The 24,475-nt window shown below is 67.7% G+C and overlaps 1 protein-coding gene across 1 annotated transcript in view; it reads right to left on the bottom strand.

Moving 5' to 3' along the window:
• Window positions 1–24,475, bottom strand: part of PLEC (plectin) — an 81,290-nt gene that overhangs the window by 10,391 nt on the left and 46,424 nt on the right. The window contains exons 33-64 of the mRNA XM_072924331.1: window positions 24,201–24,467; window positions 23,536–23,662; window positions 21,880–21,931; window positions 20,499–21,084; window positions 18,524–18,594; window positions 18,161–18,281; window positions 17,084–17,468; window positions 15,755–16,057; window positions 13,958–14,532; window positions 13,343–13,507; window positions 13,062–13,204; window positions 12,504–12,663; window positions 12,345–12,429; window positions 11,662–11,903; window positions 11,446–11,565; window positions 11,235–11,342; window positions 10,924–11,142; window positions 10,494–10,697; window positions 10,189–10,420; window positions 9,846–10,072; window positions 9,096–9,218; window positions 8,623–8,724; window positions 8,427–8,528; window positions 7,970–8,116; window positions 6,767–6,922; window positions 5,221–5,418; window positions 5,027–5,155; window positions 3,533–3,703; window positions 3,270–3,425; window positions 2,394–2,600; window positions 1,381–1,500; window positions 724–893 (exon numbers count right to left, since the gene is read on the bottom strand). Of these exons, the coding sequence (XP_072780432.1) occupies window positions 724–893; window positions 1,381–1,500; window positions 2,394–2,600; window positions 3,270–3,425; window positions 3,533–3,703; window positions 5,027–5,155; window positions 5,221–5,418; window positions 6,767–6,922; window positions 7,970–8,116; window positions 8,427–8,528; window positions 8,623–8,724; window positions 9,096–9,218; window positions 9,846–10,072; window positions 10,189–10,420; window positions 10,494–10,697; window positions 10,924–11,142; window positions 11,235–11,342; window positions 11,446–11,565; window positions 11,662–11,903; window positions 12,345–12,429; window positions 12,504–12,663; window positions 13,062–13,204; window positions 13,343–13,507; window positions 13,958–14,532; window positions 15,755–16,057; window positions 17,084–17,468; window positions 18,161–18,281; window positions 18,524–18,594; window positions 20,499–21,084; window positions 21,880–21,931; window positions 23,536–23,662; window positions 24,201–24,467 (6,173 nt within the window). The remainder of the gene's footprint in view (window positions 1–723; window positions 894–1,380; window positions 1,501–2,393; window positions 2,601–3,269; window positions 3,426–3,532; window positions 3,704–5,026; window positions 5,156–5,220; window positions 5,419–6,766; window positions 6,923–7,969; window positions 8,117–8,426; window positions 8,529–8,622; window positions 8,725–9,095; window positions 9,219–9,845; window positions 10,073–10,188; window positions 10,421–10,493; window positions 10,698–10,923; window positions 11,143–11,234; window positions 11,343–11,445; window positions 11,566–11,661; window positions 11,904–12,344; window positions 12,430–12,503; window positions 12,664–13,061; window positions 13,205–13,342; window positions 13,508–13,957; window positions 14,533–15,754; window positions 16,058–17,083; window positions 17,469–18,160; window positions 18,282–18,523; window positions 18,595–20,498; window positions 21,085–21,879; window positions 21,932–23,535; window positions 23,663–24,200; window positions 24,468–24,475) is intronic.

The following is a 24,475-nucleotide window of genomic DNA, read 5'->3' as shown; positions in this document are numbered from 1 at the left end:
GAACAGGTCCTGGCAGTGCCATTATGGACAGGGACGGGTCCTGGCATTGCCATTATGGACAGGGACAGGTCATGGCAGTGCCATAATGAACTGGGACAGGTCCTGGCAGTGCCATTGAGGACAGGGACAGGTCCTGGCAGCACTATAACGGACAAGGATGGGGCCCAGCTGCACCCCAAGGGCAGAGCCCAGCAATGCTGGGAATGGGATCCCAGGGCACGATGCTCAGGGAGGAAGGGCAGTTCCATGTGCCCGCCTGGGACCTGCACAGCGAGCAGAGAACAGATCGTGCCACAGCTGGAAGTGGATTTTTGAAAGGGGCTATGACAGCACTTGTCACCCTGAAGCTGCCATGGAAAACTAACAATCCTGTCTGGGTGAGTCAGTGGCCCCTGGAGAAGAAGAAACTGAGTTCCCTCAAACAACTGGTCAAAGAAGAATTACAGAAGGGCCACATCAGAGAAACAAATAGTCCCTCACAGTGGGTACAGGGTTCCTGTGCACCCCAAACCCTCACAGCAGTGGGCACAGTGTTCCTGTGCACCCCAAATCCTCACAGCAGTGGGCAGAGTCTTCCTGTGCACCCCAAACCCTCACAGCAGTGCTGGGGGCACCATTTCCATCCCTATTCCCATCCCACCTGCATCCCATCCCCATCCCAACCCATCCCATCCCACCCATATCTCATTCCCACGCCATCCCAGTTCCTCCGTGCCTCCCCACCTCTCTGCGGCGTGGCTGCACAGCGCATCCCAGCGCTCCTTCAGCTCCCCCAGCAGCTCCTCCAGCGGCTGCAGGTCCTGGGGCAGCCGTGCCCCCTCCCGCAGCGCCCGCCCGCTCCGCAGCGTCGCCTCGTACACCGGCCGCTTCGCCCGCAGCACCTTCTGGAATGCCTGCGGGGACCCACGCACCCCACAGCTGGGTGCTGGGTCCCCCAGCTATGGGGGGAGACCCCCTCCTCCCCTAAGGGCAGTTGGGATGCCCGACACGCCCAGTATCCCTTGGCCCAGCACTCCCCCCCCCGGATCTCCCAACTCTGCAGGATCGCCCTGGGGAGTTGTCCAAACCCCCTGGCACGGGTGTTCCCCCTGGGAGCTGGGGATCCCCCCTCTGCAGCCCCCACAACCTCCCTGGGAGCTGGGGATCCCCCCTTCTGCAGCCCCCACAACCTCCCTGGGAGCTGGGGATCCCCCCTCTGCAGCCCCCCAGAACCTCCCTGGGAGCTGGGGATCCCCCCTCTGCAGCCCCCACAACCTCCCTGGGAGCTGGGGATCCCCCCTCTGCAGCTCCCAGAACCTCCCTGGGAGCTGGGGATCCCCCTCTGCAGCCCCCAGCACCCCAGTTCTGCACCCCCCATGCCAAGGAGCGGGGCAGCCCCACCTTGTGCTCAGCCAGCTGGCACTTGATCTCCTCCTGGCTGGTGGCAGCGTCCTGCGGCACCTCCAGGCTCTGCTCCACCTCGTCCATCCAGTCCAGAAGCAGCCGCCGGGACTCGCTGAACTGCAGGGGAGGGCAGGGCTGTGGGGGCCGCAGGGAACTGGGGGGCTAGAGCAGATCTGGGGCTCCAAACAAGGGAGTGGCAGGCCTGGGCACCACCATGGGCAACACCGGAGCCGCGTGGTCCCTTCCAGGGAGGACCCACGGCAGGAATCAACAGTCCCGGCACGGTTTGGGTTGGAAGGACCTTAAAGCACACACAGTTCCACCCCCCTGCCATGGGCAGGGACACCTGCCACTAGCCCAGCTTGCTCCAAACCCCGTCCAGCCTGGCCTTGGACACATCCGAGGATGGGGCAGCCACAGCTTCTCCGTGGAACCCCCCTCACAGGGAAGAATTCTCCCCAAGATCCCATCCAACCCTGCCCTCTGGGAGTGGGAAGCCATTCCTGTCGAGAGTTTAGCTAAAGAATAGCTGCGCAGCAAGGGACATGAAAAAATTAAGTTGATGGGAGTGTGAGAATACGGAACTTGTAGCATGAAAACGATGCCCTTGAGAAACAGATGTCTCCTAACAACCTTGAGAAACAGATATCTCCCAACAACCCTGAGCATACAGGTGTCTCGTTAAAAATGAAATATTACTTAATATGCAGAAAAGTAATCAAGTATAAAGAAACAGTAACTGCAAGGCTTATCGCAAAGAGATATATGTGTTAATAGAAGGGTAACCAATCCTGAGCTTTGCTTTTGCAATAGGTATGAACTAATTAGTGCTTGTATAAAGAAACTGTAATCAACTCCAATAAACTGAAACTTGTTGATCATGATAGCATGAAGCTTGTTTCCCGCGACAATCTCACCAACACATTCCCCCTTGTCCTGTCCCTCCAGGCCCGTGTCCAAAGCAGAGCAAGGGGCAGACCCCCTCCCCAGCCCGGGGCTGTGTCCGGTACCTGCTTGCTGCGTTTTCGGGCCTCCTCCAGCACGGCCCCGCGCTCGGCCGCCCGCTGCAGGACCTTGCCCAGCCGCTCCCGGGCCGCCAGCACCAGGTTCTGGATGACGGCCCCGTCCTGCTTCCGACTGAAATCCTTCAGCCGCGCCGCCACGGCCTCCAGCGCGCCCAGCTTCTCCCCGTGGGCGTTCGCCTCCTTCACCAGGGCCTGCGGGACGGGGCAGCTGAGGGTCCTGGGGTGGGCGAGGAGCCCCCGGGCACAGCCCGTGCCAGGACGGGACGCGGAGCAGCGGGCACGGGCTGGGATGGGGCAGGAGCGCCTCGCTCCGCTGCCGTGGGGACACGCGTGTCGCCTGCCACGGGCACCCCACGTGCCCCAGCACCCCGCAGGTGCCACGCGGGACCCCTCGGGCGAACCCCAGCTCCACAAACCTGCCCCTCGGGCGAACCCCAGCTCCACAAACCTCCCCCGAGAGCGAACCCCAGCTCCACAAACCGGCCCCGAGGGCGAACCCCAGCTCCACAAACCAGCCCCTCGGGCGAACCCCAGCTCCACAAACCTGCCCCGAGGGCGAACCCCAGCTCCACAAACCTCCCCGAGGGCGAACCCCAGCTCCACAAACCGGCCCCGAGGGTGAACCCCAGCTCCACAAACCGGCCCCGAGGGCGAACCCCAGCTCCACAAAGCGGCCCCGAGGGCGAACCCCAGCTCCACAAACCGGCCCCGAGGGTGAACCCCAGCTCCACAAAGCGGCCCCGAGGGCGAGCCCCAGCTCCACAAAGCGGCCCCGAGGGCGAACCCCAGCTCCACAAAGCGGCCCCGAGGGCGAACCCCAGCTCCACAAAGCGGCCCCGAGGGCACCCCGCCGGCTCTTGCCTTGTGCTCCTGGATCTGGGCGGTGACGGTGTCCAGCACGAAGCTGGGGGGCGCGGGGGACCCCAGCAGCTCCTCGGCGTGGGCCACCCAGCGCAGCAGCTCCTGCGCGGAGCCGTGGAACTCGGTGGTGACCGTCAGCCCCTCGGCCAGGCGCTCCTGCGGGCAGCGGTGGGTACCGGTGGGGACGGGGCTCCCGCCGCTCCTGAGCCGGTCCGGGCACGGGGAGCCCCCCGGGGGTCACAGCCCCCCAGCACCCCGCACACCTTCCGCTCCTGGGCCTCGGCCTGGACGCTCTCCCACTTGTGCTCCAGGAGCCGCAGGCTGTGCTCGGTGCTGCAGGGCCGGCCGGCGCGGCACGACTCCAGCAGCCGCTGCAGCCGCTCCCGCAGCCCCCGGTAGGTCACGGCCCGCGCCTCCAGCTCCCGGCACAGCTCCTGCCGGGACACCGGGACACCCGCCACGGCACCGGCGTCAGCACCGGCACGGCGCGCAGGATGGGCCGGGACAGGGAGGGGAATGGGGATGGAGTGGGGATGTGGATGGGGCAGGCAGGGTGACAGGTACAGGGATGGGAACAGGGATGGTGATGGGTCAGGTAAAGCAGACAGGGGACAGGGATTGGAATGGGGATGGGGTGAGGATGTGGATGGGACAGGCAGGGTGAAGGTACAGGGATGGGGATGGGAACAGGGATGGGAACGGGGATGGGACAGGCAGGGTGACAGGTACAGGGATGGGGATGGAAACAGGGATGGGGCAGGCAGGGTGAAGGTACAGGGATGGGAATGGGGATGGGAACAGGGATGGCAGGGTGACAGGTACAGGGAACGGGGATGGGAATGGGGATGGGACAGGCAGGGTGAAGGTACAGGGATGGGAACGGGGATGGGGATGGGTCAGGTAAAGCAGACAGGGGACAGGGAGTGGAATGGGGATGGGGTGAGGATGTGGATGGGGCAGGCAGGGTGACAGGTACAGGGACGGGGATGGGGATGTGGATGGGACAGGCAGGGTGACAGGTACAGGGATGGGTGTGGGAACAGGGATGGGGATGGGTCAGGTAAAGCAGACAGGGGACAGGGATTGGAATGGGGATAGGGGTGAGAATGTGGATGGGGCAGGCAGGGTGACAGGTACAGGGACGGGAATGGGAATGGGGATGGGGCAGGCAGGGTGAAGGTACAGGGATGGGGATGGGGATGTGGATGGGACAGGCAGGGTGACAGGTACAGAGACGGGAATGGGAACGGGGATGGGAATGGGGATGGGAACAGGTCAGGTAAAGCAGACAGGGGACAGGGATTGGAATCGGGATAGGGATGAGGATATGGATGGGGCAGGCAGGGTGACAGGTACAGGGATGGGAATGGGGATGGGAACAGGGAGGGAGATGGGAACAGAGATGGGGATGTAGAGGGGTCAGGTAAAGCAGACAGGGAACAGGCATGGGGACAGGGAAAGGGGACAAGGGAGACAGCCGCAGTGAACAGGGAGAGGGGATGAAGACAGGGATGTGGATGGGGACAGGAACAGTTTCAGGGCAAGGGACAGGACAAGGATGTCTCCTGCTCTGTCTAATGGAGCTGGAGCAGCTGAGGGAGGGGTACCAGGCTCTGACAGGGGAGAGGAGGCAGCAGAGAAGGATCCTGGCCCAGCAGTGTGGAGAAAGGCGGATCTGGGGCACACATCCCCCCAAGAGCCCAGCAGACCCCAGGGGCCAGCCCTGCAGCAGGGCCCAGGCTGGCACTGGTTCTCACCAGGTGTGCGTTGAGCTTCTCTTTGGTGGCGTCCGGGTGGCCCCAGGCCGGCTTGGAGCAGAAGAGCTGCAGCTCCACCTGCTCCAGCCACTGCAGCAGCTCCGTGATCTCCAGCGTGATGTCCTGCACCTGGGGGCGAGGGGGGGCTCAGCGCCGGCCCCGCGTCCGGCAGCGCGGCCGTGCCGCGGCCCTACCTGGCTGAGGTTGTTCTCCAGCTCCAGCTGCCGGCTCTCGGTCTGGCTGCGCACCAGCTCCCAGTGCTGCTCCAGCTGCTGCAGGCTGCGCTGCAGCCCCTCCACGCTCTCGCCCAGGCTGGAGAGCAGCAGCCCCTGCCCGGCCTCGGTCACCGACTGCACCGTGCGGGCGTGGGACATCACGTCGGTGCGCAGCACCTGTGGGTGCAGCGGCGGGGTCAGGGCTGGCACCGGGGCACCCACACCCCGCAAAGCCCCGAGACACCTCTGCCACCACAGCTCCGGGGACTGGGGGTGTCACACGGGGCAAGAACAGCACCCGTGGGTGCCTCCAAGCTGGTGCCAGTGCTTTCGATCTCAGCAGGGTGCGGGGCACAGGATTTGCCGATTTGTGGCAGCAGAGTGGCCGGGACAGGTGCAGAGGGGACAGGTACCCCTCGCACGGCTCCCCTGGCACAGGGACAGCCTGGCCCTCGCAGCCTCGCCGGCGTCGGGCACGTCAGGAGCGTGCCCGGGCACGGGGCTGGCACTGAGACAGCTCATTCCTCCCGTGGTGTCACCGCGGGAGGGGACGCGTCCCCGCACTGCAGCCTGCCCAGCCCTGCTGCCACAGCACCCGAGGAGGGGCCAGGCAGAGCCCTGTGGCCAGGACACCCACCCTGGGTGTGCCATCACGGCCAGGACACCCACCCTGGGGTGCCACCATGGCCGGGACACCCATTCTGGGTGTGCCACCATGGCCGGGACACCCACTCTGATGTGCCACCATGGCCGGGACACCCACTCTGGGTGTGCCATCACGGCCAGGACACCCACCCTGGGGTGCCACCAGGGCCAGGACACACACCCCCGTGTGCCACCACAGCCAGGACCCCCACCCTGGCGTGCCACCAGGGCCGGGACACCCACTCTGGGTGTGTCATCACGGCCAGGACACCCACCCTGACGTGCCACCATGGCTGGGACACCCACTCTGGGTGTGTCATCACGGCCAGGACCCCCACCCTGGCATGCCACCATAGCTGGGACACCCACTCTGGGTGTGCCATCATGGCCAGGACACCCACCCTGACGTGCCACCATGGCTGGGACACCCACTCTGAGTGTGCCATCACGGCCAGGACCCCCACCCTGGCATGCCACCATAGCTGGGACACCCACTCTGGGTGTGCCATCACGGCCAGGACACCCACCCTGGGGTGCAACCATGGCCAGGATACCCACTCTGGGTGTGTCATCACAGCCAGGACACCCACTCTGAGTGTGTCATCACGGCCGGGACACCCACCCTGATGTGCCACCATGGCCGGGACACCCACTCTGGGTGTGTCATCATGGCCAGGACACCCACTCTGAGTGTGTCATCACAGCCAGGACACCCACCCTGGGTGTGCCACCACAGCCAGGACACCCACCCTGGGGTGCCATCATGGCCAAGACACCCACCCTGGGGTGTCACCAGGGCCAGGACCCCCAGGACACACACCCCGGCAGTGCCACTGTGGCTGTGGCCGCGTGTCCCTCAGGCCACTTAGTGCAGCCTCACCTTGTGCTTGGCCAGCTCGATCTCGCAGCTCTGCAGGTCGGGGCGCAGGGGTGCGGGGCCGCGCAGCTGCTCCCCGGTGCGGCTCAGCCACTGCAGCAGCTCGGCCAGCTGGTGCTGGAACTGCCCCAGCCCCAGCAGCGCTGCCTCCAGCTGGTGCTGCCAGGAGAGAGCCGTGGTGTCAGGGGAGCAAGGGCAGCCCTGGCCCTGGGCACCCACAGAGCACTCGGCACCCACCCAGTGCTCACCCAGTGCTCACACAGCCCTGGACACCCACCCAGCACCCACTCAGGGCCCACCCGGCCGTGTGCCCCCACCCAGTGCCCACCCAGTGCTCACACAGCCCTGGACACCCACCCAGTGCCCACCCCGTGCTGACACAGCCCTGGACACCCACCCAGCACCCACCCAGTGCCCACACAGCTCTGGGCACCCACCCAGCACCCACTCAGTGCCCACACGGCCCTGGACACCCACCCAGCACCCACCCAGTGCTCACACAGCCGTGGACACCCACCCAGCACCCACTCAGTGCCCACCTGGCCCTGGACACCCACCCAGTGCCCACCCAGTGCTCACACAGCCGTGGACACCCACCCAGCACCCACTCAGTGCCCACCCAGCCCTGTGCACCCACCCAGTGCCCACACAGCCCTGGACACCCACACAGTGCCTACCCAGTGCCCACCCAGTGCCCACGCGGCCCTGTGCCCCCACCCAGTGCCCACCCAGTGCTCACCCAGCCCTGGACACCCACCCAGCACCCACTCAGTGCCCACCTGGCCCTGTGCCCCCACCCAGCACCCACTCAGTGCCCACACGGCCCTGGACACCCACCCAGTGCCCACCCAGTGCCCACACGGCCCTGGACACCCACCCAGCACCCACCCATTGCCCACCCAGCCCTGGACAGCCACCTAGCACCAACTCAGTGCCCACACGGCCCTGTGCCCCCACCCAGTGCCCACCCAGTTCTGGACACCCACCCAGCACCCACCCAGTGCCCACCCGGCCCTGGACACCCACCCAGTGCCCACCAGCCCTGTGCCCCCACCCAGTGCCCACCAGTCCTGTGCACCCACACCCAGCACCCACTTGCAACCCCCCACGCTGCCCCAGAACCGCAGGACGTGCCCAGCCAGCACATTCATGGCATCCCACCCATCCTGCCAGCCCTGCCCTGTGCCCCCCGAGCCCCCTCCCCACCTGCCGGCTGACGATCTCCTCCTCCAGGTGGTCCCAGCGCTGGCGGAAGTCGCTGAGCGTGGCCGGGGGCTCCCCCTGCCCCGCGCCCCCCTGGTGCCGCAGGCTCTCCACATCCACCTTGCACTGGTACAGCTCCCGCTTGAACTCCTGGGAGGTGGCACCGGTTGGTGGCAGGGTCTGCCTGGCCCCACAGCACCCCACGGCACCCCATGGCACAGCACAGGCACCTCGGCCCTGAGCTGCTCCTGTGGGGGTGCCCAATCTCCTCAGGGACTCGTGGGGGACGGGACTTGGCTACCCCAGGCAGGATTTGGCTACCCAGTGCCCTGGCAATGCCCGACCTGCCATCCCAACCCATCCCCGCTCTGCCTGGAGCGCCCACTGCCCTCCCTGCCCCTGCCAGCCCCCAGGGAGCAGGGCGGTGTGGCACGGCACGGTTTGGCACGGTTTGGCTCACCTTGAGCTCCGCCAGCTGCTGCTGCACCATGTCCAGGTCTCCCCCCACCAGGAACTCCTCGGCGATGCGCAGCTCGGCTGCATCCAGCCACTCCAGCAGCCGCTGGGGACAGGGAACACGCGGGGTTGGGGGGCCCCATGGTCCCTCACACCCCTGAGTGGGGACAGGAGGGTGACAGGGCCCCCCCTGCACCCACCTGCATGGTGTCCTGGTAGCTGAGGGCGGCCTGGAGCTGCTCCTCGAGGCGCCCGTTCCGCTCCGTCCACGCCCGGCTCAGGCTGTGCCAGGAGGAGTAGAGCTGCGGCCGGGCACGGGGGTCAGTGGTGCCACGGCGGGGCCAGGGACAGAGGGGATGGGATGTGGGGGACAGAGGGGACAGGGCACAGGGGTCAGCAGTGCCCCGGGGGACAGGGCGTGGGGGTCACTAGTGCCAGGGAGGCGGCAGGGGAACGGGGGTGGCACCACAGGAACATCCAGGCCTGGAGACACCACGGGAGTGCCTGGGCACAGGGTCAGTGGGGTTGTGTGGGGCTCAGAGGCACGGAGTGAGGGTCTGGGGTGCGGGGCTCAGTGGCACTGCTCGGGATTGGGGACATGTCACCCCCACAAGCACCATCCACACATGCCCAGGGTTTGTCCCTCCCTGAGCCCAGCCCCGAGGACACTCACATCGTCCAGGCTCTTGGTGACATCGGGCTTGTCAGGGTCCCCGCAGGACGCCATCAGCTCCACGCCCAGGCTGCCCAGCGTGTCCAGCTCGCCCTGCAGCGCGTCGATCTCCTCCCGCAGGGCCTGTGCAGGTCACGGGGGGCTCAGGGCTGCCCACGCCAGGGGATGCCCAGGGCACTGCCCATGGCACTGCCCACACCGGGGGCTGCCAGGGCACTGCCCACGGCACTGCCCACGCCAGGGGCTGCCCAGGGCACTGCCCACAGCACTGCCCACACCAGGGGATGCCCAGGGCACTGCCCATGGCACTGCCCACACCAGGGGATGCCCAGGGCACTGCCCACAGCACTGCCCACACCAGGGGCTGCCCAGGGCACTGCCCACGCCAGGGGCTGCCCACACCAGGGGATGCCCAGGGCACTGCCCACAGCACTGCCCACACCAGGGGCTGCCCAGGGCACTGCCCATGGCACTGCCCACACCAGGGGATGCCCAGGGCACTGCACTGCCCACGCCGGGGGCTGCCCAGGGCACTGCCCACGCCAGGGGCTGCCCACACCAGGGGCTGCCCAGGGCACTGCCCACGGCACTGACCACACCGGGGGCTGCCAGGGCACTGCCCACGGCACTGCCCATGCCAGGGGCTGCCCACAGCACTGCCCACGGCACTGCCCACGCCAGGGGCTGCCCAGGGCACTGCCCACGCCGGGAGATGCCCAGGGCACTGCCCAAGCCCCCGCCCAGCCGTACCTGCATGGTGCGCAGCTGCGCCCGGATGGCCTCGGGCTCGCCACCGGCCTCCTCCAGCCCCAGCACCAGCTGCTGGGTGTCACTGAGCGCCACGGCCAGCTCAGACAGGCCGTGCCAGAAGCGCTCGGCCAGCGCCAGCAGCTCCCGAAGCCAGCGCTCCTGCTCCTGGCAGCGGCCGCGCAGGCAGCCCCACTGGGACAGCAGCTGCGCCGTGCGCTCCTGGATCCCTGTGGGGCACAGCGGGTCAGGGATCAGGGTGCTGCGAGGGCACCCACACACACAGGGGCCTGGCAGGGACACGGATCGCCTCTGCCAGGCTGTGCCCACCCCTCCATGCCAATACCTCTGGCCGCGGCGTCGGAGCTGACCGCCTGGATGGTGGCCAGCAGCTCCTCGCCCTGTGCCCGGATGCCCTCCAGGGCCACCCCGAGCTTCTCCAGCTCGCCCAGGGCCAGGCTGTTCTCGCGGATCTGCTCCCTCAAGTGGGCTGCGTCGCCGCGGACGGGGGGCTGGCTCTGCAGCCGGCTCTGCAGCCGCTCCAGGCACTCCAGCAGCAGGTCCATGCGCTCCGACAGCTGCGGAGCAGCCCGGTGACTCGCTGGCAGGGCCCTGGGGACGCGCCCCACCGGGGCAGTGCCAGCCCCATACCTGGCTGTACCGCGGCAGGGCATCCTCCAGCAGAGCCGCGGCCTGGCGCACACGCTCGCGGATGTGGCCGTACTGCTCCTCCAGCTCCTGCCAGCGCTGCTGGAACGGGGCTCCCTGCTCTGGGCTCAGCTCCAGCAGCTGCGCCGACACGCGCTGCAGCTTCCCCACCAGCGGCCGGTGCTCGGCAATCGCCTCCCGCAGGCTCTGCAGCGAGGAAGAGCCGTGGGGTGCATTGGGGTGGGATGTGCCCCATGAGATTCGCCCCACAGGGATGTGCTGGTGCACCCGGGGCTGCTCCCAGAGAACTCCCGTTCGCCGGGTGTCCCAGCCCGACAGTCCCCATGGCAGTGCCACCCCCATTCTGTCACCTCTCCACTCCCAGCCTGTGGGGTGGCTGAGCGAGCCCCGTTTGCCCCTGCCCTGCCCACACCTGCAGCAGCGCCTGCTGCTCCTTGAAGGCCTCGTAGCTGATGGCGTTGGGGGAGAGCTGCACCCCCAGGGCCTGCGTCTCCTCCAGCCAGGGCAGCAGCTCCTCGAGGGCCTCAGAGAACTGAGCGAGGAGGGACTGGGCGTGCTCCAGCTGCACAGCACAGGCGCTGCTGCGCAGGGACAGCTGCTCCGTGCGCTCCCGCAGCGCCTGCACCGAGAGCTGCAGAGACAGGAGTCACGGCGTGGCCAGGGACACGGGGCACAGCCATCCCTGGGCGCTGGCAATGTCCCCCCGCCACCCTCCCGGCTCACCTGCAGGCGCTGTCGCAGGGGCTCGGCGCAGCAGCACAGCAGCGGCTCCGAGAACCCCAGCAGGCGTTCAACCAGGCCCCGGCAATGCAGGATCTCGGCGGACAGCAGCTGGAATGGAGCCACAGGTGGGTGCCAGGTCCTGGCAGCAGCCAGCGGGATGGGGATGCCAAGCCAGTGCCCCCCAGACCCCTGGGCACCGCTGCAGACCCACCTTCTGCTCGGAGATCTGCGAGCGGAGAGCCTCAGCATCCAGCTGCACACGGCCGATCTCCTCCAGCCGCTCCCCCAGCCCAGCCACACGGCCGAGCTGGGACTCCAGGACCTGCTCAAACTGCAGCAGAGGGACAGACGTCAGCCAGGGAGGTGTGAACGCACCGGGACCGACGCTGGGAATGGTGACGGGCTCACGGAGCTCAGTGCCCCACACCTTCTCCCTGTCACTGGCAGTGACTGAGGGCTCCTGGCCGTCCTGCTGGCTCTCCTGCTCGCCCAGCTCCTTCTCCATGCGGCTCAGCCACAGCGCCAGGTCCTCAGGGGCCGTGCCCAGGCGAGACGAGGCCTCCAGGGTCTGCCCCAGCCGGTGAGCGGTGTCAGCACTGCTCTGGCCCACGATGAGGTACCTCATCCTCAGCGACTCCATCTTCTCCTGAGTCAGCTGGGCCTCCTCCCCTGTGGCAGCGCGACACTGCCATCAGTGCCACCGCACTGGCATCTTTGGACATGGAACTGGCCACATCAACAGTTTCCAGCCACCTGACAATCACTGTCCTGGCCTTTCCCCTCTTACCCCCGCTCCTCCTGCTCCCAGACCCAGCTCTGGCCTCTCATCCCTCTGCCAGCACCTCCCCAGCTGCACCTCGCCACAGCTGAACCCTGTCCCACCACAGCTCTGACCCACAGGCTCTGCCCTGGCCCCACGGCATCCCATGGGGAGCTGTCTGCCCCCCCTCACACCACACCACAGCTCCCAGTGGGGAGCAGCACGCCCCAAGGACCCCCAGTGCCCAGTGGGGCGCTTTGCTGGCCTGGGCTGCCGCTGTCTGTGCTCATCCCATCCCAAGTCCCACGGTCCTGACCCTGTGGCCACCACTCCCAGCCATTGCCACTCACCTGTCACCAGCTCCAGGACCCGCTGCCCGCTCTCCAGGGCGCCATCCAGCTCTCCCAGCCGCCCGCGGATCTCCTCACAGAGGGCCTGGAGCAGCGACCAGCGATGACACAGGTGCCCGTGTCCACCCTGTGCCCACCCCACACCCAACCTGTGCCCACCTGGGTCTGCTGGTGGGCGTCCTGCACGCGGCCCACACAGCCATCGGCACGCCAGAGCTGGGCCAGCTGCCGCTCTGTGGCACCGAGCCACTCCTGGAAGGCGTCTACGGCCTCCTGGAAGCCCTGGGCTGCTGGCAGGATCCGCTCCAGGCAGCTGTACCTGCGCCGGGAGGGCTGGTGAGCCGGGCAGTGGCAGACCCTGACACCGAGGGCCCAGCCTGAAAGGCCCCTCTCCCCCACAGCAGAGTGCCCACGCCCCGTGCTGCCCTGCAGCGAGGGACACAGTGTCCCCACAGAGGGGCCAGGGTCCCCACAGAGGGGCCAGGGTCCCCACGGAGGGGCCAGTGGGAAGGGCTGTGTGACAGACTCTGTACAGCCCTGGATCTGCTGCTCCTGTGCAGCCCCAGCACACGCACGGGGACGGTCCCTCCATCGTGGTGGCCCCAGCGCCAGCGGGGCAGAGCATGGGGACATCAGGGTGTCACGGAGACTCCATGCGGGGGACACCAGCGGGATGGGGATGCCAGCCCAGGGAGGAGCACCTGGCCCCTGACCCACCTGGCTTCAGCCTCCTGCATCAGCTTGTCCCACCTCTCCCCGAGGCTGAGGATGCCGGCACTGCCCGAGCCCTGTGCCGTCAGTCTGTCCTGCAGGACGAGCTCCACACGCGGCCGCCGTTCCTCCAGCAGGCGCTTCAGGAGCTGCAGGGACGGGGGACACAGCTCTGTGCTGGGGACCCTGGTGCATCCCTCCCGCCCCGGCACAGCCCGCTTGAGCCCCAGCCCCCTAATCCCCGGCCGGGGCACGCGTGGGCGGGCACGCCGGCTGGCCCTGCTGACCTTCTGCTCCTCCAGCTGCGCCTTCACCACCTTCGCCTCCGCCGACGGCGGCTTCTGGTTGCTCACCAACTCCTCCATGTCGGCCACCCAGGCCAGCAGCCGCTCCAGCGTCTCCTGGCCCCGGTCCGCTGCCTCCTCTGGGGCAGGGAAAGCCCGTGAGGACACCTGTGGGGAGAGGTGGCTGAGCTGCCCATGTGGGCAGGTGGAGGGTGGGTATGGGGCTGGGCAGCAGCCCTCACACCGGGCCCTGTCCCCGAGGTGACACCAGCGACAGCGGGACCCTGTCCAGCCCGTGGGGTCCTCCCTGGCATCCTTCACAGCGCTCCCCAAAGCAGGGGCTGCGCACCCGGTGCTGTTTGGACCCTGCTGGACCCATGGCCCCCCCAGCCAAAGCTGAGGGAAGGGAGATCCCTGTCCTACAGCACCAGGCCGGGTGCCCAGCACGAGCAGTGCTGCCCAGCCCATGCCAGGGCACAGACAACAACTCCACACGAGCCCTGGCCAAGGGACACGAAGGTCAAGACTCGCTGCGGAGAAAACCACGCTGGAGGGCAGCCCTGCGGCACAGAGCTTGGCACGGTGTCCTCCCAGCAAGGCTCTCTGTCCATCGGTCACCTCAGTGGCATCTGTGTGTCCGGCGCAGCCAGCAGCAGTGAGCTCCCCCACGCACTCCGTCAGCACGGTGACCGTCCGGGTGACCACGGGCTCGCCACCCTTCTCACCCGCCGGGTACTCGGTCACCTCCACGATCTCCGTCACGATGGTCTCGGTCACCTCCGTCACCTCTGTCACCTCCCGGGTGGTGACGGGTTTCCAGGACCAGGTGCTGCGGGGAACGCTGGCCCGGGGGGGGGTCCAGGCTGCGCCCCCCACCTGCCCCCTCACGGGAACTCCGGCTGCACCCCCGTTCTGCACCGCCACCTCGGACTGGCTGCGCCTCAGCACCGGGCTGCCCGGCCGGCTCGGGATGGCACCGGGCCCCGGGCTCCAGCCGTTCTCCACCGGCACCGGCGCCTTCTCCAGCAGCCCCGGCCAGGCCTCCGTGACACCTCCGGCAGATGGCTGCCCCGTGTCCAGCCCTGGCTCCCGCAGGAGCTCCTCCGGCCGCCGGCTCTTCTCGCCCAGGCAGCTGGGCCGGCTCACCGAGTTCCCCATGGCGTGGGCGCCGGGCCCCCGCCTCAAATCCCGGCCTGCAATGAGCCAGGGGATCTGCGTTACCGGGGCCACCGCGGGGCCCCCAAATGCCGCTGGCCTGCGCTCGGGTCACCCTCCTCGCTCCACGGTGCTGCCACACCTCACGCTCCGGTCTTTGGGGTCCTGTCCCCCACAAAGGGTGCCCAGAGCCAGAGTACTGGGACAGGGAGATGGGACACTGGCTGTCACCGGGGCCTGGCGGAGGGAGGGGACCTCGAGGGACCCTCGGTAGAGCCCAGGGTGCCTGTCCTACGCGTCTCAGCAGAGGAGGCGGCAGTGGCAGCAGCGCCAGGCACTGGGGAAAGGCAGATGCTCCCGCCCGGCATCGCCCCGTGCCGTTGGATTAACAGGAGCAGCGAGAGAGGAGCATCTGCCCGGGGGGACGGGGGGCTGGGGGCGGTGGGAGCAGCAGCCGGGGGACAGGCGGGGGACAGGCAGGTGGCCTCTCCAGCCTGCAAGCCCTGCCGCAGCCATAAATCCCCGGCGTGACCCGGTAAGACCCTCCCTCGGCAGCCCCCGCGCCGCAGCCGCAGTGCTGCTACCCCCGGCCTCACCCCCGGCCCTGGGCACACGCCCCTGTGCACGTGTGTACACACAAACACACGTGTGCAAACACACGCACACACCGCACACGTGTGCAAACACACGCACACACACCGCACACGTGTGCAAACACACGCACACATACTCACTCCCACCCGTGTGCACACACTCCCCGACAGGCAGACCCCACGCTCGTACCCCTGCTGGGGGCAGGGGGGGTCAGTGACAGGACCCCCACGCCTGCATCAGCCGTGACACGACACACACCTGTAGCAGCCCCGCACACGCGTGGGGACCGCACGTGCACCCACACTCACCCACCATGGCCGTGCCCCTGGTGGGCACCGGGGTACCGTGGGTGCCCTGAGCCCCCACGCTCGGCCCAACACGCCGTGGAGCACGCCACGGGCACGACCCCCGCGGGACACACACCCACGGCAGGTTCCCGATGTGCCGCCCCGGTGGGCGCAGCCCCGCGGGGCATCGCACTCCCACCCCACCGCACCCCGCCCCGCGTGTCTGGGGGCTGCGCGGGTGGGTGGGCCACGGCGCGGGGTGACCCGGGGAGACCCCGACCCGCGCCACCCGCCCCGCGGGGCTGCGGGACACGGACCCCGCCCGGCCCCGCACACGCCGCGGTCCCGAACCCGCGCGGAGCCCCCGCCCCGCACTCACCCCTCGGCGACTTCGGGCGTCCATGGGGCCGGGCCGGGGGCGCCGCCGCCGCCGTTACCGCTCCGGGGGGGCCCGGCCCGTGCGGGGGAGCGGGGCGGAGGCGGCGGGGGGAGGCTCGGTCCCCGTTACCGCCGCCCCGGCCCCGCCGCCTTTGTGCGCCGCGCCCGCGGCGCGGGGGGAGCGCGGGGCGGGGGGCACCGGGCGGAGACCCTCGCACCGACAGCGGCCCGGCTCGGCGGAGCTGGTCTGACCCCGGACACACCGCCGCCCCCGTTAACCCTCCGGGAGCCGATCGCCGCCGTTACCGGGGAAACCCCCGGGGCCCCGCAGCCATCCCGCGGGGGAGGGGCGGTGCCGGCCCACCGCCCGCCCCGCGCCGTCCGGGGGGGCGACTGCCCGCACCGGCACCGGCACCTGTGCGACACCAGCACCAGCATTAACACCGGCACCTGCACCATAACCTCACTGCCACCTGCTGCTGCCCTGCACCTGCACCGGCACCAGCGCGCCCCAGGACAGCACAGCCCCACGGCGTCACAGCCCCACGGTGTCACAGCCCCACGGCGTCACAGCCCCACGGCCCCCCCAGTTCTGGGGTTGCAGCCCCCACCTTGGCTCTGGCCCCCTGGCAGTGGATGCTGTGGTCACTGAGGGGCTTGGCCCCGCTCCCTGGGGCTCTTTGGGTGCAGGGACCCCTCAGCCAGGGTCCCGGGGGGCTCAGTGAAGCAGGGCAGGGCTGGGCTGGGGGGGCCAGGCCCGGCTGCTAAGATGCTAAACTGAAGCCCACCCTGAGAGCCAGGGTGCTGCAGGCCTGGGTCTCCAGAACCCCCCCACCCCACCCCACTGCCACCCTGGGTGCTGGAGGGACCAGGGGGCAGCCGGAGGTGCCCAGCCAGGGGCTCATCCTGCCCATGGTGTGATCCCCATCCCCATCCTGCCCTGGCTCAGCTCCAGTGCTGCGGCCTCCCATGCACTGAGCGCCCCCCAGGACTGGATCCTGCCCCACAGAGCCGCACGGGTGCCCCTTGCTGGGCCCCGGGAGCCGGGGGGCCGCTGCAGGCGCGTCGGCCACGCTGATGGATGGGGCTCCCTGGGGTCTCCTGGGAGCGGCGGGGCCGGGGGCTTTGTCTGCTGCCAGAGACGCTGCGGGGAATTAGCATCTGCCAGGGCCGCGGTGGCTCAGCACCGTCCTGCAGCAGCCCCGCATCATCCTCGCCGCATGGCTCTGGAACCTTCCACTGCTGGCACCGAGCTGCTCGGCACCCGGCACGGCTCTGAGCCCCACGGTACTGCAGTCACCCCACAGCCCCCTCAGAGCACAGCCGGGACCTGCCAGGCAGAAGCCGGGCAGGCGGTGAGGATCCAGCCCTTTGCTCAGAGCCACCGCCGGCAGCTCGCCCGGCACGCTCCGCAGCCCCAGGTACCGGGCTCGGGGTGGCACGGGCGCCCCGGGCAGGGGAGCCCGGCGCGGGGCACCGGGCGGGAGCGGTCGGCTGGAATCCACAGCCTCAGATCCCGGGAACCGGGTGGGTTTCTGTGCGGCCTCGGCTTTGTCTGCGCCGGGGCCGGGATGAATGGCCCTTTCAGTTTGTGCCGTCATGTGTGCCGAGGGAGCCCGTGTGCCGGCCAGGCCTCGAACAAAAGGAGCCGGCGAGGGGCTGCAAGCGGGGCGGCAAGGAGGGGGCTGTCGGCAGCCCCCACTGCCCCTCCGTGCCTGGGCAGGGGGCACAGCAGCACACGGCTGCGCAGCCAGTGCGTGGGCACACATCCGACCTGCCCTGGCAAGGGCATGCTCCCTGTGCATGGCTGTACAACCCACGCACAGCCTCACACCCCCTGTGCCTGGCTGTACACCCCTCACGCACCCCCTGTGCCCGGCTGTACACCCCTCACACAGCCACACACTCCCTGTGCCCGGCTGTACACCCTTCACACAGCCTCACACCCCCTGTGCATGGCTGTACACCCCTCACACAGCCACGCACTCCCTGTGCCCAGCTGTACACCCCACGCACAGCCTCACAGCCCCTGTGCCCGGCTGTACACCCCTCACACAGCCACGCACCCCCTGTGCACGGCTGTACACCCCATGCACAGCCTCACACCCCCTGTGCCCACTGTACACCCCACGCACAGCCTCACACCCCCTGTGCCCACTGTACACCCCACGCACAGCCACACACCCCCTGTGCACGGCTGTACACCCCTCACACAGCCTCACACCCCCTGTGCCCGGCTGTACACCCCTCGCACAGCCTCACACCCCCTGTGCCCACTGTACACCCCACGCACAGCCTCACACCCCCTGTCCTTGCAGGGACCAAGACCTCACCAGCCTCGGTGCAGACGTGGGCTGGTCCTGCCCGGCTCTGCACGGCCCAGTCACACCCCAGGGCCAGACGTTACCTGCAGGGCCGTGCCGGGCTCTGGCAGCGCCAGCAGCCGCTTCTCCACAGCGTCCAGCCAGTGCCGCAGGGCGAGAAGCTGCTCCTGCACCTCCAGTCTCTGCTCTGAGCGCAGACAGGCTCTGGGGAGAGAGCAGAGACACACCACCTGTGGGGACACGGCCACTGTCCCCCCTCGCCACACCGCCCGGACCCCAGCTCAGGGCCGTGCTCCCTGCCACCCTGCTGCCCCACGCCCTCCCCACGCCGGCGCTGGCCCAGACTCCAGTGCAGGGTTCACCAGCTCCCCATAAGGGTGCAGACACCTGGGCACACCTGCAGCTCCCCACACGGCCCATCTGGCAGCGCCCAGCGGTGTCCGTACCTCTCCATCTCCTCCCTGTCCCATGGCGACCCCTCCACACCATCTCCGGTGTTTCCTGCAGCACGGTGCACCTGCAAGGACAGCAGAGGGGCGGTGGGCACAGGGCACCGGGTCCTGGCAGAGGGGAGGGGACAGCCTTGCCCCTGGCACACCAGCGTGGAGGTTTGGAGCGTTGTTGTGTCTCCCCAGGGAGAGCCCATCCCCACCAGCTGGAACATCCCCTGGCCAGGATCCCCCGTCCGTCCTGTGCTCCAGCCATCACCAGTACCTGTGGGGTTTGGCTTGGCTCCACCTCCTCTGTGTTCCTGCGGTGCCTCGATTTCCCAACCTCTTTCAGCTGGGATCTCTCCCAGATCTCACCCTGCTGCCTCTCGGAGTACATCTGGTAACCCCGGGGTCCCTTCACCTGCTCTCAGAGCCTTGGTCCAGCCCCTGGCTAAACCCAAACCAAGCCATGGCAAATGGACCCACAGCAGACTGACCCCCAGCAGAAAATTACCAAGTGACCCATAGAAAACCCCCTGCGCTGGCACGGAGCAGTGGTGGCTCAGACCAGAGCTCCTCGGGTGCTGCAAATGCAGCCACTTCGCCACAACACATGGGAGAGGATGCCAGGCAAGCACCAAGATGTACAAACCAGCAGTGCCCTGGCATGGACACAGGGCATGAACAGGCAGCAGTTACTTTGTGCCCCAGGAGAGAGCGGGGCTGGCAGGAGGGATCACACCAAGCCTGCACCCAAAGGCTGAGAGGGTTGCTGCTCCCACAGCCCGGGAGCACTGTAATTAACTGGTTGCTGGTGATTAATAAAGTCAGGTCACCTGGCTGAGCACAAGGAGGGGGAGACACCACGGTGCATCCTGTGAGGGAAATGGGGCACAGCCACAGGGATGCCATGAAGGTGGTGACGGGCCCAAGACCTAAGCAAGGACACGACCACATCTCACACAGGATATTGTACCAGGAGAACAGCCAGGGAATGTGGGCTGGATAAATGGGAGATAAAACGCCGTGGTGCAGGAGGGACACGGTGATGCTGCCATGGATGGACACAGGGAAGGTGACATAAGGCAGCTGAGCAGGAACTGCAGCACAAGGGGGCTGGGAGGGCCTGGGATATGTCTGCTGCAGAAGGAACCTCAGCCAGGCTCTGGTCAGGAACCCCACCAGCAGCAGCTGTGAATTCCCTGGATGAGGGGAAGAGGCATCAGGCAGGTGTTTGGTGCCGGTGCTGCAGCAGCTCCTCATGGTCAGAGTGCCAGCAGGGCTCAGTCCCGTTGGGGACACTCAGGGGACATGTGCTCACAGCAGACACTGCTGTCACCATGCCATCAGTGGGGCCCCAGCCAACCCACGCACCCACAGTGTGGCCACCAGCCCCAGCACTGGCAGCAGTGCCACCCACCAGCTGGATAAGCCATCTGCAGTGCCCTGCTTCCCCCTGCCCAGGCATGTCCAGGGAGGGAGCAGGATGGCAGTTGGGGCCATCGAGGCTCGTGGCAGCTCCAGTGCAGCCACAGGTGGTCCCACAGCCCTCCTGCCCCACGCTGGTGGTCCCTGGTCCTGTGTGCCCCACGCTGAGCCCTCATCCCAGGGCGGGACAGCAGTGTTACAACGCCAGTCCTGCTGCCAGAGGGCAGGGAACCTCCTTGGGTGCAGAGAACCTGGCAGGTGGAGGATGCTGCCGCAGGTGGGCAGACAGTAACAGCACTGGAAACGCTCTTCCAGCTCAATCTCAGCCTGGGCTGGTGCGGCTGGGGCTGGAGCTCCAATGATCACTGCCAGCCTGCCCCAGAGATGGTGCCAGCACGGCTGCACCGGCTGCTCCGGCCGGGACGTGCCAAGAGACACGAGACCGCGAGGAGCAGCGAACCCCAAGCGGGTGCTGGGACATTCTGGGTGCCCTCATGCCCGGGAGGGTCCCACAGCCTCCGCCTGCCCCGGACACGGTTCAGAGCGTGCCAGCGGAACAAACAGCGCTGGAGCTGCCCGAGAGCATCTCCCGCTGCCGCTGAGGTCCCGCACCGCGCTGCCCACACCGCACCACCGCGCTCCGCCGGTCTGGCCCCGGGCTCTGGGGACCGCCGGTGCCCGGCAGCGGCTGCAGCCCCTGGGCAGCACCGTCCCCGCTCGCCCCGCGGCCGGGGGGATCCACCGGCACAGCCCCCGGCACAGGGGCACGGAGGCGGCAGCGCTTCGCACGGGGCACGGCCGCCCTTGGCCGGCGCACCGGGCTCCGAGCCCCAGCGGCACGGCCGGGGGGGCTCGGGGTCCCGGCCGTGAGGAGGGGGGCGTGGGAGAGGCCGGTCCGTCTTTGTGGAGAAGCTGTACAGAGCGTTCCCGGCGCGGCGGGGCCGAGCCAGCAGCGCCCGGGGCGGTGGGCACAGGGAGCTGGCAGCGGCTCGGTGCCAGCAGGGCCGGGGACAGCGGCCACGGGTCCCGAGCGACGGACCGCGGCCAGGACGGGGCGGTGCTGCCGCTCACGCCCCGGAGGGCGGTGGGCAAACGCCGGAGGAGCGAGGGACCCCTCCAGGACCGGTGTCCCCCGTGCCACCGCGATGCTGAGGGATGGTTTAACTCCGGTTAGCTCCAGCCTCCGCAGCAGCAGGGCAGGATGACATGCAGGGCATTAAAATGGGGAATATCACGGAGTTCTCCATGGTGACTGAGTTTGGCCCGGTCACCCCCAGCGCATGGTGCTGAGGGGGCTGTGGGAGGGACAGGGGTATCAGTGGGGCAGGGGGCTGACACGGAGTGGCACAAGAGGATGAAGAGTATCCACGGACAGGGGACACTGTGCTGTGTGGGGGAAAGGCTGGCTCACCCCAGGAGCAGTCAGCCTGGATCTTAGGGCATCCCCCTCCTCACCCTCCTGCACCCCTTTGCCAGCCACTGCGGGGGGATCCCACTGCCTTAGGCATGCCGAGGAGCATCCCCATGCCAGGGGCACAGGGTCGAAGGGGTGTGGGGAATAGGGACCCCCTTGGCACACGGATGTGGGGAGCAGGGGTGTTTCTCACCAGGAAACAGAGATGGACCCCACCAGTACCGGGTGGTAGGGGGATGAGGGGCTTCCAGGCCATGCCATGGGACTGGGCCATGGGTAAGAGGGCTCTTGGTGGTCTCATGAGCTTTAGCAAAGGTTACTCACCCTGAGGGAGGAGTTGGGAGGTAAGCAAGGAATATCTGGGGGAGCAGGGAAGATCTGGGGGACACAAGGAAATATCTGGTGGGGCAGGGCCCCAAGCAGCTTGTGTCACCTGGGGGAACGTCTTGCTGTTCTGGGACCTCTCCTGAGCCTCCCCAATGGCCTCAGCAGCCTGGAGCCCCCCTGAGTCCCCCTGGCCCAGCTGCACCTAACGGCCACATCCCACTCCCGTGGGGACAGACGGACGCTGAGGTTAATTGCTGATGGACAATGCAATTAACGTCCTACCCAGCCACCGCCATCTGTCCCAGCCAGCCCCACTCAGGCTGCTGACATGCTTGGCTGGTCCGGGCACAGTAGAGACCCCACCAGCCGCTAGACATTGCAGGGGTCCGGCAAGGTCCTGACAGCTCTGGCACAGTGCCTGGGGCTCCTGGCACTGCTGCGGGATGAGCCTCATGCTCGGGGTGTCCCAGCCTGGGCTGTGCAGTGGCACCTGCACCACTGGGCTGGACAGACCCCTCGAGCCACCCGTGCCAGTGGCCGCACTGATGTCCCCGGGTTTGCCAGGCTTTCCCTTCTGAACGCTGCTGCCCTACCAGCGGCTGCCAGGCCGTCACATCCTGAACCCCCCAAAGCCCCTCAGCCTCACAGCTGACCGCTGCCATCCACCCACAACAGCCCCCACTGCCCAAAGAGAGTGCCCACAGCAGAGCCCACGCCGGGCAGAGGCCACAGCACCGGCAGTGGGAGCAGCAGACGTGGGAACAGTACCATGGAGGACAGCGTCCCTGCCCAGTCCAGAGCCCCACTGATGAAGGGACAGGTCTGTCGTCCTACAAGCAATGCTCAGAAGCCCCCACAGCACCCCCTCCCCAAAAGGAGGGGTCCAGTGCTGCACCCACATTGACCTCCCAGCAGTGTCAGCTGTGCCGCCAGCATGGGGCAGCTCTGGGGATGACCCTGTGGCCCTGCTCTGTGTCTGGCAGCGCCGTGGCTACACCCAGGAGCTGGTCAGACCCCTGGCAGCCCGACCTGTGGCAGCCCATCGAGCCTGTGGCATGAAGCTGCAGGAGGCAATGGGAGCCCACGGCCACGGTGGCAAGGCCAAGGGGCGAACAGATCACGCAGAGCTGCCGCTGGTTTCAGAGGATTCTCCTTTACTGCCCTTGCAGGGGAGCCCTGGGTCCGCACTGCTCCTTTTACAGACACTCCGTGGTATGTACAAGTTTAGTGTTTTGCCCCCAAAAAGAGATGTGTTTGGGTAATCCATGGACCCCCACCGTCCCGATGAGTGATGGTCAGGGCGTGGGGGGCCCCGGGAGTGGGGACTGTCCTGGAGCCGCGTGCAGTGGCACCTCATGCAAAGCCAAACGGGGCCATGAGAGCAATAATGACACCAGAGGCAGCGGGTAACATGACAGGATTTACAGGTGGCAGATGAGAGCAGGTGGGAAGGAGGAGATGTTTTGGAGATCCGCAGTGAGCCCGACACCACACCAGGAGGCCATCCCCAGGAAGGAGGGAGTGTGTGGGGCGAGCGGGGGCCAGGTGACCCCGTGGGTGCTTCTTGGGCCACTGGCTGCTCGGGCACTGTGGCCCCAGTCTCTGGCAGGGGACTCTGGCAAGTGCAAAGGGTGAGGGAGAGCGTCCCTGTGTCCTCAGGTGCGGTCCCACCGGCCTCAGGGCGGGGGACGGGCTCCATGGCGGCGATGAGGGGAAGTGGTATGGACATCCAGCCACACTACAACAAAGCGAACAGAAAAGATGGGATGAGACAAGGAGAACAATCCATGAAATGAAGCTACCAAGCCCGGCCGTCAGTGCAGAGCACCCGCTGTGGGACCGGGGAGGTCGGCGTTACCTGCGCAGGTGAGCACGGCCGAGAAGCTGCTGCCCCCGGGGCTCCCCTCGAGCCCGTCCATGACCTGCTGATGTCGGAGACCCAGCTCAGGAGCTCGCCCAGCGGCACTGGGAGGTCTTTGTTGGGACTGGAAAAAGACGTCTGCCAGAGAGAGAGCGCATTAGCGCCGGCATGGGGACGAACCAGGGGGATGGAATTACCGCGAAGAAGGAAAAGGAGGCTGTTTTTACAGAAATCTGCTTATTTCTAACAAGAGTGTGTGCCAGGCTGCTGCAGCATCCTACGGCCCACCCTGTGCTGCAGGGGTCCCATGGCCCTCATTCCCTTTGTGAGGGTCAGGAAAACCCCCACGGCTCTGGGGAGTTCTGGGGGCAGGAGCTGCTCAGACCCAGGCTGGGGCGCGGGCTCTGGCAGACACCTGCCAGTGGGTCGTGGAGCCACACGAGTGTGAGGAAATCAACCTCGAGCAGAAGCACTTCCCAGATACACGGAGAGACTGACAGACAGACCGGGCGACCGCGGCGGGCGCGTCCCGGAGGACGGGTGAGCGGGTGGGCTGGCGGAGGCAGGCACGCAGCGAAGCCCCTCGGCGGGCGAAGTGGCGAGCGGAGGCCGGTCCCCCCGCGCGGCGCGGAAGCACCGGGCAGCGCCAGCGCGGCACTTACGGTCAGGGCACCGGCTCTGCGGCGTGGCGGTGGGGATGTGCCGGGAGGCCAAGGCAGGGAGATGGGGCAGCTCGGGGGGCTGGGGTGCAGAGCCCCCTCCTCGCTGCACTGAGGGCGCGTGGAAGGGGTCCAGGCAGCAGCTTCAGGGCTGGTGTGGTGTGTCTGGCTGTCCAGTGCCGAGGAGCTGGAGATGTCCTCCTCGGGCACGTTGTTTGCAGTGGGGTGCACCACAGGGCCAAGGCAGTCTCCTCCTTTGGGGCGCAGTGTCTGAAGCC

This window comes from Taeniopygia guttata, chromosome 2, assembly GCF_048771995.1.
Source record: "Taeniopygia guttata chromosome 2, bTaeGut7.mat, whole genome shotgun sequence".
NCBI lineage: Eukaryota > Metazoa > Chordata > Aves > Passeriformes > Estrildidae > Taeniopygia > Taeniopygia guttata.
Note: the sequence above shows the minus strand (reverse complement) of the source record. Positions and strands in the feature narration are given on the sequence as shown.